The sequence below is a fragment of the Hoplias malabaricus genome, chromosome 12, assembly GCF_029633855.1.
Source record: "Hoplias malabaricus isolate fHopMal1 chromosome 12, fHopMal1.hap1, whole genome shotgun sequence".
In the NCBI taxonomy this organism is placed as follows: Eukaryota; Metazoa; Chordata; class Actinopteri; order Characiformes; family Erythrinidae; genus Hoplias; species Hoplias malabaricus.
In genome coordinates, this window is record NC_089811.1 from 32,651,465 (window position 1) to 32,665,514 (window position 14,050).

The following is a 14,050-nucleotide window of genomic DNA, read 5'->3' on the forward strand; positions in this document are numbered from 1 at the left end:
GCCCGTGTCCAGTTGGGCGAAGATGAAGCTTTAGGCGAAGTGATGAAATATGTGATCTTCACGCGCTCTTTCGCTTTTAAAAACTCTGGAGGAAAAAGTTGTGCTGTGGATTGCTTTTGTGACTAACTTGAGCCCCTTTCCGCCCGTTGTTCATTAATCAGTGAGTTATTGCTGAAGAAGCCAAAGGTCATCCAAAAGGCTTATGAGTGCTAAATATTTTGGCCAGCGCCTCTTTGTGTAGAATCGCTTATGTCAGTTTTTTTAAACCACACGTTTCACATTACAACTGAATACAAACAAATAAATAAATAAACAAATATAAATTAAATAATAAAAGAAATAACACCGACAAATATTAATAAACATGAATGTATTTCTTTAAACGGGTCTTTAAATTTCTTATGGTAAATGTAAAGAGGAGTTAGTGTTTGATTCTCAGACACAGGCCTATAGAAACTGAATATTCTGTATTAATCGACACAGTCCTCTCTCTCTGTGTGTGTGTGTGTGTGTGTGTGTGAAGTCTGAAGGCGTAGCAGCGTTCAGCAGTAATGTAAAGTTTCTAATAGACCTTAGTGATCAATTAATTGTTTTCATCCTCCAGGTCCTGGTCCAAATAATGAGGAGCGCTTGAGGGAGAAGAGAACACACTGCAATCCACACTGCGGTGAGTTAAACCTGTCTTTAATAAAACATACACTTCAAGAGGAGTACAATATAATATTTTCAATACATCACAGGTTACTACACGCCTTATACAACACTGTTGTTACAACCAGCCTTGTCTTACCATCTTTTTCATATACCACACCCCCCCACCACCACACACACACAAACAAACAAACAAAACGCGCGTGTGTGTACAAGCATTGTGATGTAACAATATAGGATTTTTACACGTTTCACCACGATGTGCGTAATTCTATAGTCGTTCTCACGTTTCACAAGTTTGTGAATCTATTCACTTTGTTTACACAACAAAAAGATACAAGACCTACAACAAGCCCTACGTCGTCGTATAAACTACTAATACACGTTATATTTACAAACAAATTACAAGAATAAACAAACAAATAAATAAAGCATGTGTACATCCCAAAGTAGAGGTTTCGCAGCTCCAGGCCGTCCTCAGAATTTCAGGGCATGCTCTCGTCGTCATCCTCGTCGTGAAATATCACAATACTGCGGTGAAACTTTATCTGTGGACCCTGCTGTGGCGTGTGCGCTCTGGGTGAAGTGGACTGAAGTGAGTGGTTTTATATAGTGGTGGTCTCCTCGCTCTAACTGTGGACTAATGCAGAGTAGAGCATTCTTTAACCCGGCCTTCCTCCTACGCTTGGAGTTCATATACTCGGCACTGTAGCACTTCTTTCAGGAGTGTGGTGCTTTTCACTCATGTGGTAGGTGTTTTTTTTAAAAACTCGGGTCAGTCATAAATTTTACGGGGGTCCAAAATGACAGGTGCATTGATATGCAATGCGCGGAGCTTCAGGCCAGCCTCATAACTACAGTATTGAGCCGCTCCTGTCACAATTCACGCTCATTCTGCTGTTGGGCTCTAGCTTAAAACGGAAAAAAACTAACACTAAGATATGTTTGAGAGAGAGAGAGAGAGAGAGAGAGAGAGAGAGAGGTTTACTGAAGTCTTCGTGTTGAATGGTAAGGCCTCGGCTCGCCACCAGGCTGGAGGGAGCAGATTGCACCCGCGCATTTGCCAGGCATTTGTGAGGTTATTAGCATAGCTCAGTGACCCTCCCACCCACCAGCGTCAGCCCTAGCGTCCATTCCCACAACATCAGCACAGCGCCGGGGAGAAATCAACAGAAGGGAATAACGCTATATCATTTAGAAAACGGAAACAAACCCAACATTTAAAGAACCAAACACGTGTAAGAGCTGCAGAACTCTGCGGGTGTTTGGCTCACTTCGTGGTTGTGATTTACAGCTCGGCCTATGGCTGGTTCACATAAAAGTCCACATATGTGTATGCAAGCGATCTGAGAGCAACAAACGGAGGGTATTCACACGCACACTCATTCACAAAACTCGTCGTCGCTCAAAGTGTGCAACGTCACAAAGGCCATCGCGCGAATATAAAGACGTAGATTGGTTTCCGGTATAAAATGAAAGCATCGAATAATTTATACGTCAATAAAACCGTGCAAGGACTGATCTGAACTCATACGGAGACTTCTGAAGCTTTTAATGCCTCCAAAATACAAAGAAGAGTCTACAGAGGGCTTTGGCCCAAACAGTACTTTAAAAGTTATTGGAGGCGGAGAACTGGATGCAATAGCACCCTAACAACATGTGATTGGTTGTGGTTCCTGGTATCAATCCCCACACTGAGGGGAAAAAGAATTAAATAATTCAGTGAGTGAGTTTCTATGATAAACCGTTTTATACCACTCTCAAAATCTCATCTAAATTATGTACAGCTATCATATGGTATTTAAAACCAGCCAAAATGTTGTTTTTAGTTAGCTTCCAGACAGTCTGAAGCTAATTCAAATTAGTATTAAATTGCTTACATCCCGAAATCAATTAAAACTTCCAGGCCTCAGTTCTGATTAACGTCTGTGTTACCCCAGTAAACAAGGAACGTTCCTGGACGTTCAAAATAGGTCTAAAAGTAGTCTGTCCGTCAAGGACATATTTTAAACGTCAACGGACGTCCAAAATCCATCTTAAAAATTGTGACCAATTGATAACGTCAGTGGACGTCCAAAATGCGTTTCAAACAAGTCATTTATTTCGGGACCAATTAATAACGTCAATGGACGTCCAAAATACGTCTAATAGTCGTCTTTTCAATGTCTGTGTTTGGACGTCTTTTCAACTTTCATTTTCAACCTTAATAATACGTTGATTAGACGGCAGTCATTACGTTATTTCAACGTTGAATCAACGGCAAAATGTTTACTGGGACCATCCTCTGAGACTAAAATCCTCGCAGCAGATTCACTTTCTCAGGTTCCTCGTTTTCTAGCTCTAGATAAAAGCTCGGACTGACGTTCACACTTTGAGTTGAGCAATGAATCGGCGAAGAAAGGGACATTGTTCTGGCCAAAACTGCTGATTCGCCTTCTGCCTCCCTTTAGATGCGGCTCAATGGGGAACTTTCAGAGCAAGTTAAAGTTTAACCCTCTTGTTGCGTTCTCGCCTGAGGTCCTGAAAACGAAAGGCTGGAGAGGATGGGTGGCGAGCACGGCTTGAGTAAATCTGACAACGCTTGGAAGAGGAGTTCAGGTGCAGGATGGAGATCTCACTCATTAGAAATCATCTTCATGGAGGAAACGCTCACGTGGTTGCTTCACTTAGCCCTGCGCTAGGGTCCAGGACACGGATAGGCTTTTACAGACAGGTGCAGGAGGACAAACTGAAGCATGTTTAACGTTCTCCTGACTCTCTGAGCTCAGTGGTCAAACGCAACCCTAACCCTAGAGGTGGGCGTGGTTTCAGTTATGAAATAAGTGAATTATGAGAAAGAGGAAAGGGCAAGGATTTAGTATTATATCAAATGAGGACTGCTTTAAGAGGCTTTTCTTGAGTCCAGGCAGAGAAGGAAGATCTGTGGCCTCGATTATAATATGGGAGTTTTTGCACTCAAAAGTCTTTATTAGTGATTTGATTTATGAATGTACTTGTGCCTTTTCAGGTCAAAGTATAGAGAAGCCGTGGGAAGCCCCAATCACGTGACAAAAGGAGCTCATGCCATTGGACGCGGGGACAAAGGCCCTCGTAGTTTAAAATCGTCACCATGCAGAAAGCCACTTATTATGACAACGCTGGACTTTTTGGAGGTTACTCGTACCCCAAGTCTGACTCGTACGCCTACGGGCCTGCGCACCAGTCCTACACCGCCTCCAGTATCGACAACGACTATCAGGGCCCAATCTGCTCCATTCAAACCACCACGGTGCGGCCGCCGGCGCACAAAAACAGCGACATCAATGGCAGCTGTATGAGACCCAGTGGCAGCCAGGGCAGCCAAGCAGAGAGCGTGGGGGAGCAGCAACAAGCGCCTCCTTTAGCAGCAAGCTCTCCCAACTCCAACAGCAGCAGCAGCACCCAGAAAAAGAAATCCCCCAGCAGCACTGGCTCCAACACTGCCACCCCAGTCATCACCAAGCAAATATTCCCATGGATGAAGGAGACACGCCAGAATTCTAAACAAAAAAGCACCAACTGCACAGCTCCAGGTAGATACAACCTGTCCTGTGTGTGTGTGTGTGTGTGTGTGTGTGTTTGGGCAGAGAAAGGGACTTCAGTTCATTAATGATGGTGTCTGAGATTCGCCTTGAGCGCTCAGCAGCCTCATATTGCTTTCAGAGCACTAGCTTTAAAATAATTCCATCGATTACATATGACATGGCTAATCCCAGGTATTAAAATCGGTCCACAGGCTCGCTCTCCAATATGGATTCCTGTGTCGATCACTCTATGATATATATCATATACAGAGAGAGAGAGAGAGAGAGAGAGAGAGAGGCGGATGGGTTATTTATGTTTCACTTTCGGGTTTTGTTTTTTTTAAACAAACCAAAAGTGGTTATTCTATGGCATCGTTCACTTTGGTAACGCCTATATTTTTAAGGGTGCACCCCCACCCCAACCAAAGCAGACTTTTCTTTTGGAAAACCCAAATATATTCGTCTGATGGTAAAAAGTGAGACTAAAAAATGATAATAAAAAACTTCCCTTAATGTAAAGGTTCTTTACCAATTTAAAATGTATTTCAAAACGGTTCTTATCAGGCATCGTTCAAAGAATCGTTTGTAGCACCTTTATTTCTAAGAGGGTGTGAACACCCCCCCCCCCACCCCCTCACGTTAAAACAACAAAATCGAATACTAAATACAGACTGGGCCCAAAAATAGCACAACGTCTTTTAAATGATTTGATTGTTTGTTTTGACTGTTAAAATGAATAGAATAATCAATAAGACATGCAGACTTCCGAGGTCTGTTCAAACTTTGGCATACTTCCCCACCTTAGCCTTACTGTTTACAGAGAGCTGACCTGAAATGCTCTAAACATGTTTATGATATGCTTTCAGGAGACACGTGCGATGATAAGAGCCCCCCTGGACCGGCCTCCAAGCGTGTGCGCACTGCCTACACCAGCGCTCAGCTCGTGGAGCTCGAGAAGGAGTTCCACTTCAACCGCTACTTGTGCCGCCCGCGGAGAGTGGAGATGGCCAATCTGCTGAACCTCACCGAGCGCCAAATCAAGATCTGGTTTCAGAACAGGAGGATGAAGTACAAGAAGGATCAGAAATCCAAGGGCATCATGCACTCGCCCCTGGGACACTCTCCGGACAGGAGCCCGCCGCTAAGTGGCCCCAATCACGTCGGATACTCGGGGCAGCTGCCCAACGTGAACAGCATCAACTACGACGCGCCCTCGCCTCCGTCCTTCGCCAAGCCTCAGCAGAACATGTACGGCCTGGCCGCGTACACGGCGCCGCTGGGCGGCTGCATAGCGCAGCAGAAACGCTATCCCGGCGCAGAGTACGAGCACCACGGCATGCAGGGCAACGGAAGCTTCGCCAACGCCAACTTGCAAGGGAGCCCCGTGTATGTTGGCGGGAATTTCGTTGATTCTATGCCAGCTTCGGGCCCCATGTTCAACCTCGGCCATCTTCCCCATCCCTCATCCGCCAGCGTGGACTACAGCTGTGCGGCTCAGATCCCGGGAAACCACCACCACGGACCGTGTGACCCTCACCCCACTTACACAGACCTCACCTCGCACCACGCCGCTCAGGGAAGGCTGCAGGAAGCGCCCAAGCTAACGCATTTGTAAGGATTTCGTTGTGCCCAAGCGAAGTGTCGCTCTTTATACCTCACATGTTAAAGTAATTTATATAACTACACTCCGAGAGAGAGAGAGAGAGAGAGAGAGACAAAAACCTATTACCCCTGTATTATTATTATTATTATTGATATTACTATTACTGCTATGACTGTAATTATTTTTTAAGCTGTGTGGTCCGTTTCTCTTGACTGTTGTGGAGGATGCGCAGGAGTGTTTGATGGGCAGATTTTGAAAGAGCAGTGCGCAATACGAAGGGAGTTTCATATCTTATTACTTGAACAAAGGTAAGTCCTGTAGGTTTTACAATATTAGACACCCATCTTTCTAGGGATGGAATTTGTAGGGAAAAAAGAAAAAAGAAAACAAAATCATTGCCATTGTTAAGTCGTCTGTTAAGTCATTGCTACCTATGAATCTGTTCACACTATTATTTATTATTTTCTTCCGAGATTGTATGAAAAAAAAAAAACATTTATCCCTATTGAGTATTTATTATTTATCAGTTTTGTAACGCACATTATTTATCTTTTCACGTGGACTATTTATATGGACTATTGTAGAATTTATGCATCAAAACTGAGCAGGCTGTGTGGGCTTCGTCATCATATTTTCAAATCAAGTGATCATATGTGACTGGTGTATTTCTGTTTATTATTAGAACTATTATTATTCTCTTATTAGAAAATCAAGTCTGAAGAGAACACGTCGACATTTTACGTTTATTGCAATCGAGAACCTGGCACCTGACACTTTTTTTCACTTTATTATTATTATTGTTATTATTATTATTATTACTGGGAAATTATGCTTCAGTGTTAAAGTCTGGCTTAAAAAACACCAGCACGTCATTTCCACATCTTTGCCCTCATCATTCTTAACAGATGTTATTTTGTAAGTGAACAGACCACACACACATTGATTAAATGGTAACGATATGGAAATGTTATATTTTGTTGTGTTATACATTTTTGTAAATAAAGTGCTTAAATGGAACGTGTGTCCTCATGTCTACGTTGGAAACGCTAATCCGTGTTCTTAAGCTAATAGTCCTCAACGAAAAGGAAACGAAACTAGAGCTGTATTTATATCAGAGAGTGATTATAGCAAAGCCTCACAGCGAATATCTCATCGCCTACAGGAGCGGGACGCCATTTTGAAATGAAATCCATAGTAAACAAAGGAGACTGAACGTTCGCCAGTATCAGTTCACGCGCCTGCGCGCCCCCGCCACTTTCCATTCGGTAACAATAGGCGAGTATATAAACAACAGTTTTATACCGAAGATAACCAATGAAAAGGCCACTTTGAGATCAATTTTATTTCACGCTAATGTTGATGCAAGTCCTTTAAATACCTTGGTTGCACATTTCCATGCAGTCAGTCATAATAACTGTGATATGGCCTTGTGTAATGGCCCTCTGGTAACGCACTTAGAGGCAGCTTGGTGGTTTGCGCTGGCAATGGTTCATTGATAAAGCTTTCGCACTCGTCAGGTTATTTAAACACTAAAACACGAGGAAGCATATGCTGGCTGCTTTTCACTTCATTTCAACGACTGCCCCAAGGCTTTCAACACGAAGTCAAATATCTGCACTCGTAGCCTATCACCTCCCTCTTAAACACCACCGAACAAGTGCTTCTGCGGTCCTGGTGTCCTCCCCAAATCCGACTTATAACGTGGTAATAAATAGCACTAAGACCCGGAGCAGTGCTGCACGGTGCTAGCTTTACAGGCTTGGCGAGTCTCCTCTAAGTGAATAGCTCGCCTCCCCGCTTCCCCCAGCGAGGCATTTCAAAGCTCATTAATCAAAAACTCGTCGCTTTCAGCCTCGCCACTGATTCCACCTCCTTATGAACAAAGCTTTTGCATTCCCAACTCTAGAAACACATCTCAAACTGTGAGAGGCCAAACTTTGTGCTGAGAGAAGGGGAAGGTGACGGAGGGGAGAGCGCTGGTCGTTATAAAGCTCCAGCTGGAGATGAGAGAACTGGGCTCCTCTGCTGAGGGTAGGTACACCACATTCTGCTCTCACACACACACACGGCCCACAGCGAGCACGGGATATTTCGAAGGTCGCTGAGCATTTACACCGTGATAGACAGCTGTTGATGCGCAGTCTCAGCACTGGCCGCGGTCAGCAGCCGATTGCAACGAGCGTTTAAAGGCAAAGCAAGAATTTAAGATCGTGTTGTTTCATGAAGAGTGGCGTTTTGAAATCGCTCATCTCGCTTGTGTTATTCCTTTCCCACGGTTACCGTTTCGGTCGATGCACGCTAATGGCAGCCATTATCCTCCATCATTATAATGAATTGGCATTTCTGCTATTTGCTCGGAATCCCGTCCCTTAGAAAACAGGCTCAGAGAATGACCCAGAGCGCGCGGACCCTTCATTCACACGTGTGTATTACTGAGGGGGGCGGGGGGGGGATGTGCTCATATGCTCCATGTAAAATCTTCAGGGAAAGACATTTTAAAAAACCACGCGTGGGATTGCGTCAGTGTTTCATGTTCTGGTGGTCTGTAATTTCAATAACAAAAAAAAATTATGTAGTATTTAATAATCTTTAAGTCAAGGTTAAGCCAGCGAATCAAAACTGGTATTAGCTCCCACTCTCCTGTAGGCTGTAGCTTGTTCCTGAGGAGGACCATGAGACTGAAAGTTCTGATGGACATTACTGAAGTGAAGAACGAAAGGAAAGTCGCAGCTGAAGTGTTTCTGATGTCATATTGACAGAGGTTCTGATCGGGCAGTACTGTCCAAAGTAATGTAGAATTATGTCATTGTTGGTATGTTTTGAATAGACATAAATAACCCCCACATCTCACTCTAAAAACACCCCCCAAAATAAAAGCACAATAATAATAAAATAGGAAATTTGGAGGCATTACAAAGGTGTTACCGAGTTATAAAACTGCGTGTGCTGTGCTTCAATAATGGCGAAACTAGCCTGAATGTATCATATCCAAACAGAACTTCTATCGTGGTATAAACACGATATATTATTGTTGTGTGTAGGTCTATTGTGCTCACGCCCTACACCAGTTAAAAGCGGACCTAATCAAGGCTTAGTTGGTGCCACTGAAAACATATTAAAACCATGCCAAAATATTGTTGCATAATGCAACAAAATAACAATTCTTTATTTCCTCAAAGAACGGCACTTTGGAAAATGGTTTGTGGAAATGTAAATGTCTCTTGTGGATAATCTTTGTGTAGTGAAGGCCTAGATATTGGACATTTTATAAAATCGCTCACAGTGTCCGTTACGCAGTGACCTCGTGATCAAACACGACTCTTAAAGGAAGAATAATGGTTCCTCAGTGATATGGCCCAAAGAACCCTGTGGAGGCTTACCGTGTGGGACAGGCATCTGAAGAATTGAGAATAACGCTTCGAGTCCTTCAGCTCCAAACAATATGGATATGGAACACCTTGGTTGGGCTGGAGATGTTGAAGTCAAAGGGGAACAATTAGGAAGCTACCTGTACATGCTCAGTCTTTTCCTTCATTTCTGTAGAATATTTTGTACGATTCTGACCAGTTTCTTTTTTCCACTTGGTGCTCATTTTCTGCTGCTAGCGTCTCAAAGAGCCGTTGTGCAGGGAAAAGCAGCTCAGCGGTCTTCGCAGTAGGCTACAGGCTGACTGACTGAGGTGGAGGCCTAGCTGGAATTTCAGTCTCGAGTGGTACATTTTTTGATGGCTTTAAAACTATCTGTAATATGAACACAGCTTTAAGTCCATAATGTTTTTGAAGAAAACTGTGCAAAACGTCTAGCCGAGGCTCAATCGGTTACTACAGCTGTCGGGCGCGTGACGCAGCTTTAGATCATCAATCACCGATTGCGTACGACTTTCCTCGACAGCAGTTTCAAGGGGACATGGCAGTTGCAGCAAGAGCGAGGGAGCTAAACAAAAACAACAACAAGAACACAGGCCCTCTCCCAAACAAACCAACAAATCAACAAACAAAACGCAAATTCAAACGCTATTGTTTTTGCTTCATAACGAGGAGTAAAACGAAAGCTAAACAGCAGACCACGCGCTGCAATAAAAGAAGCCTGTTGCAGCTGCACGCAGAAAACGACTAAACCTCGCCTCAGAAAACATTTAGCCTCATTTTAGTGAAACAGCTCGTGCATTCGAGTAAAACGGTGTGGTTTAATTTCAGCAGGCCGTTTAATGAGCTGTTAATAAAGTACAGAGCGCCCGAGGCATGGGGTCTCTCCTGCAAGGTTAGAGGCAGTGAGTCAGTTTACAAAACAAAAACAAAGCCAAAAAAGGCATGGGGTTATTTCTGCTGAACAGACTTCCATTAGCCCGCCCCTGAACACCTTATTTTAACTGCATAAGATCGGCAAGTTATACGCAACATTTCTGGGCCATACTGGAATATTATAAAACATCTCTCTCTTATTCCCCCTTATTTTTTTTCATTTGATTTTATTTGATTGATTATATATTGTTCAATAAATGTATCTCCGCAAATTAATATTAAACTAATGTCTATGTTCTTTCCTGTGCCTATTTTATCTTATTCTCATTCAGGAAATCAGTGGGGTCCCTAGTTTTATATACTTTAAAAGTATATAAGTCCGGATTGAACAAGAAAATGAATGTATTCCAACATCCCTTGCACACAAATGATCGTGAACGGACGCTGCAGGCACCGGCTGAAAACAGAACGCAGCCAGAAGGCAGGCTACACATCCGCGGCCCTGATTGGCCAGCAGGGCGAGGCCACGCCCCTTGGTAGTGGTGGCCATTATTTACATGTGGAGCTTCAAAGTACAGTAAGTCACGAAGACAAGCGGCAGTGGCCGTCACTCACCCTTTAAACTGGCCGTCTCTAATAGACGCACCCAATGTCCTCCCGCTCAGACTGCTCCGCGAGCGGAGAGCTGCCTTTCCCCGTCGCGGAGTGTGAGGAGGGCGAGCCCCGGCACAGAGCAGCGCCGCAGCCTCCGGATCACCTCCCTGATGTCCAGCTGACCGCGGGAGAGCGCAGCGCGTCTCTTTGGGTGCGGACCGGAAAGCAGTGGCCTGACTGCGCGCTCAGAGCCGCTGGAGTCTGGGGATACTGCTCTGAAGCTGAAGACTCAGAGCGCCGCGAAGAACTCCTGATCCCCGCGCCATGCCACGAGCTCCAAAAACACGGAGCAACGTCGCTCGCTCACGAGAGTTACCAAAGTTTTACCGCGTCTCAGGGGAGTGGGCTAAAGGGCGCGGACACGAGGGCTGCATCCAGTAACACATTCGACTGGATGAGGGCTCAAAGAAAGCATCCGCAAAGTAAGTTCCATCCACTGTAACTCAGAATGGATGTGGTCATATATGGATGGACGTGTGTGTGTGTGTGTGTGTGATTTTATTCATATTATATCAGGTATTAGTGTGAGGATCAGACACATCTGTGCTGCTTGACCAACCAAAAATATCCAGCCTATATACACAAATATACAACATAGATTTTACAGTCGATCCTGTGGACATTTCCAGTGCAACAACAGTTGAATCACCTTCTCTGGCTTTATATCCACAAGCTGGAAGAACAAAATAGGTGTGTCTAATAAAGTGGACAGTGTGCGGACACACATTTAAAAACTCCATCATCATTGCTGTGTCTCATCCACTCATACCAGCCCAGCAAAGGGGGCGAAGAAAGCATGCAGAGCAACAGATGGACTGCAGTCTGTCATTGTGGAACTATAAAGTGCTCCTGTATGGTCAGTGGAGCTGAGAGAGTGGGCAGAGAGTGTAGAAAGGAGGAAGTGGTCGTAATGTCATGGCTGATTTGTGTATAACAACAGTAATGGTAATAATAATAATAGCTATATCTGTATCTATACATGTGAGGACATGTCTGCTCAGGTATTTCAAGCACTACATAAACATCTTAACATTAATCACATTTGTCTAATGGAGTTCTTTATCAGTTAAATAAAGGACTACGACCAACAAAGTCACCTTTATCTCACTGTAAACAGTAGGTCTTTACCATGCAATTGTTCAGGTGTGTGTTATTGCCTCAAGCTGACCTGAATAATACATCCAACCCTGGTTTAAATGGGCTTTTACCTGAAGGTTAATGCTATAAATAAATATTTCACTCAATCAAGTTACTACTTACCTGCTAATAATAAGGAATAAATTCTACAACGCACTTCACATGCTGGGTTTATTGTGTTGTGTTTACATGACCCAGTAATGAACTACATGACTTCACAGCGTGTGGAGATGAGAACACGCTGGATAAAGACACGACTCCTGTAACTGACCTGTATGTAATCCAGGGCTTTTCAGTAACCTGTCTACTCTTCTCTTCCTTCCTTCCTTCCTCCTTTCTCTTGGAGTTACAGGTTGTGTGTTGGCTTGTGAGTTATCCAGGGGTAGTACAGCTGCTACAGTGCGCACAAGTTTCACCACCCAGCAGCTGACGGAGCTGGAGAAAGAGTTCCTCTTCAACAAATACGTCAGCAGGTGCCGCAGGGCTGAGATAGCGAGGACTGTGAGACTGAGCGAGACCCAGGTGAAGATCTGGTTCCAGAACAGACGGATGAAGCAGAAGAAGAGAGAGAAGGAGGAAGGCCTGGTGCGTCATACACGCGTCCTGCTGCAAACACTGGAGCCCAACATGTGTCCCTATGCTTGAACCTAAATTTCGGGTTTAGTCAAAGCACAATAAGCTCTTTCTATGACTTGCTTGCACTGTTATGTAATTATTGATTGATTATGGGATTATTGCCCTAATTTATAATGGTCTTACCATGGTGCCTTTTGGTGTTCAGGTTCTCAACACTGATTATTATTGCAATGTTGTCTTGAGCCAAATTATTATCGCCCTATGACTTTGCTTCTCGGTGCTCAGCCTGGTAAGGCATTATTAACTTTTTTAGGGTTCAGTGCATTAAAACTGAATTATATTGCCTTATTGCTATATAAGCTATTGCTTTATTACGTTGCAAATTAAAATATTAGTGCCTTTTTGGGGTTCAGTGCGTTATCACTGATTGAAATTGTATTAAAATTGTAAGTTATCCTTGCCTTACTAAGTAAGTTACCTTGGCCTTATCACTGTGCCTTTTTTCAGCTCAGTCTGTTAATACTATGAGCCTCTGATGGATTTCTGAAGGCCATTAAAAGTGCTTCATTTACAAGGGTTCCTAATGTATATTTTCATTATGCACATTTTGGAAGAAAACGACTTTCACTATGACCTTAGATTTGGTTAAAAAGTGCCTTAATGAAAGCTTTTTCACTCTGTAGACCCAATTCACTTTTGTCCCAAACCTGTACTGAACATCTGTACTAAGCCTGTGGTCATAATAAATGCAAAGAGAAGTGAATCTGACATCATCTCCTCTGCTTATTAACTAACGAAGTGCTATAAGTAGGTATGTGTATTTACTTAAGAATTTTAAACGTTCTTATGATCTTTAAGCTGATAATCAATGATAATGCGCAAACGCGTCCGTAGTGTTTGTAGTAGGATCATTAATAGCAGTTAAACTATGACATCAAGATCACTATCATGCCACATCACACTCCCACTTAAACTGGGAATTACTTTACTTAATCTTCATATGAACACGGTCTGCCAGCAGATCATATAAACCAGTGCCAAAAAAAGCAACGTTGGCAGCCTTCCTTCCCCTACCAACCTAACACAAGTGCACAACATTCTCCTCTGTGGACCACCATTAGTGGCTAATGTTGCGGTGAGTGTGTGGGCACCAGGGTCTGAGCCTCAGCTAATGGCTAACAGAGGACAACATCCACTGCCACACGACCTCTGCTAAAGATAATTACTACACAGCAAGGGTGCCGGACTGAGCATGTGACGGACAACACCTTCGTCCTGTAATGAACCACGTGTCTTATTTTTATGTGTGCAGTGTTGTTACAATATCAATGCACCAATATCGACCCTATATAGAGACCATCGTCTATTTACTTTCTAGTGCAGGAATAATGTTCGGTGAAACAACAACCTGGGGATGATTCTAACCTGCCACAAGTTTTTCCCGGACTATAAACCAAAAGTACTACTACTCAGAACTTAGGGACATTCTCCAATAAAGGCTGAGATGAGAGAGCGCAATGTAAAAGTGTATAGTAAAAGTGTATATATGTGCTAATATGATATGGGCACTTCCAGACGTTGTGTATGTATTCTGGTGCGCTGAGATGTCTTCTTGATATGACCCAAAACCCTTTACAACCAACGTC

At 43.6% G+C, this 14,050-nt stretch overlaps 2 protein-coding genes across 2 annotated transcripts; both read left to right on the forward strand.

Moving 5' to 3' along the window:
* Window positions 1-558: 558 nt before the first annotated feature.
* hoxd3a (homeobox D3a) lies at window positions 559-6,797 on the forward strand. The gene is made up of 3 exons (XM_066686506.1): window positions 559-667; window positions 3,659-4,202; window positions 5,060-6,797. Exons 2-3 carry the CDS (start codon window positions 3,761-3,763, stop codon window positions 5,806-5,808), a joined length of 1,191 nt encoding a protein of 396 aa, XP_066542603.1. The 5' UTR covers window positions 559-667; window positions 3,659-3,760; the 3' UTR covers window positions 5,809-6,797.
* Window positions 6,798-7,731: 934 nt separating this feature from the next.
* Window positions 7,732-13,149, forward strand: LOC136664225 (homeobox protein Hox-A1a-like). Its single transcript, XM_066641329.1, has 3 exons — window positions 7,732-7,827; window positions 10,370-11,113; window positions 12,181-13,149. Exons 2-3 carry the CDS (start codon window positions 10,687-10,689, stop codon window positions 12,471-12,473), a joined length of 720 nt encoding a protein of 239 aa, XP_066497426.1. The 5' UTR covers window positions 7,732-7,827; window positions 10,370-10,686; the 3' UTR covers window positions 12,474-13,149.
* The last annotated feature ends 901 nt before the right edge of the window (window positions 13,150-14,050 follow it).

What these genes read in the sequence shown, in the direction of transcription:
- hoxd3a (XM_066686506.1), top strand. Translation starts at nt 3,761, where the DNA reads ATGCAGAAAGCCACTTATTATGACAACGCTGGACTTTTTGGAGGTTAC. An exon ending in CACCAACTGCACAGCTCCAG is followed by an intron (nt 4,203 to 5,059) that starts GTAGATACAACC and finishes ATATGCTTTCAG; the next exon opens with GAGACACGTGCGATGATAAG.
- LOC136664225 (XM_066641329.1), top strand. Translation starts at nt 10,687, where the DNA reads ATGTCCTCCCGCTCAGACTGCTCCGCGAGCGGAGAGCTGCCTTTCCCC. An exon ending in TCAAAGAAAGCATCCGCAAA is followed by an intron (nt 11,114 to 12,180) that starts GTAAGTTCCATC and finishes TTGGAGTTACAG; the next exon opens with GTTGTGTGTTGGCTTGTGAG.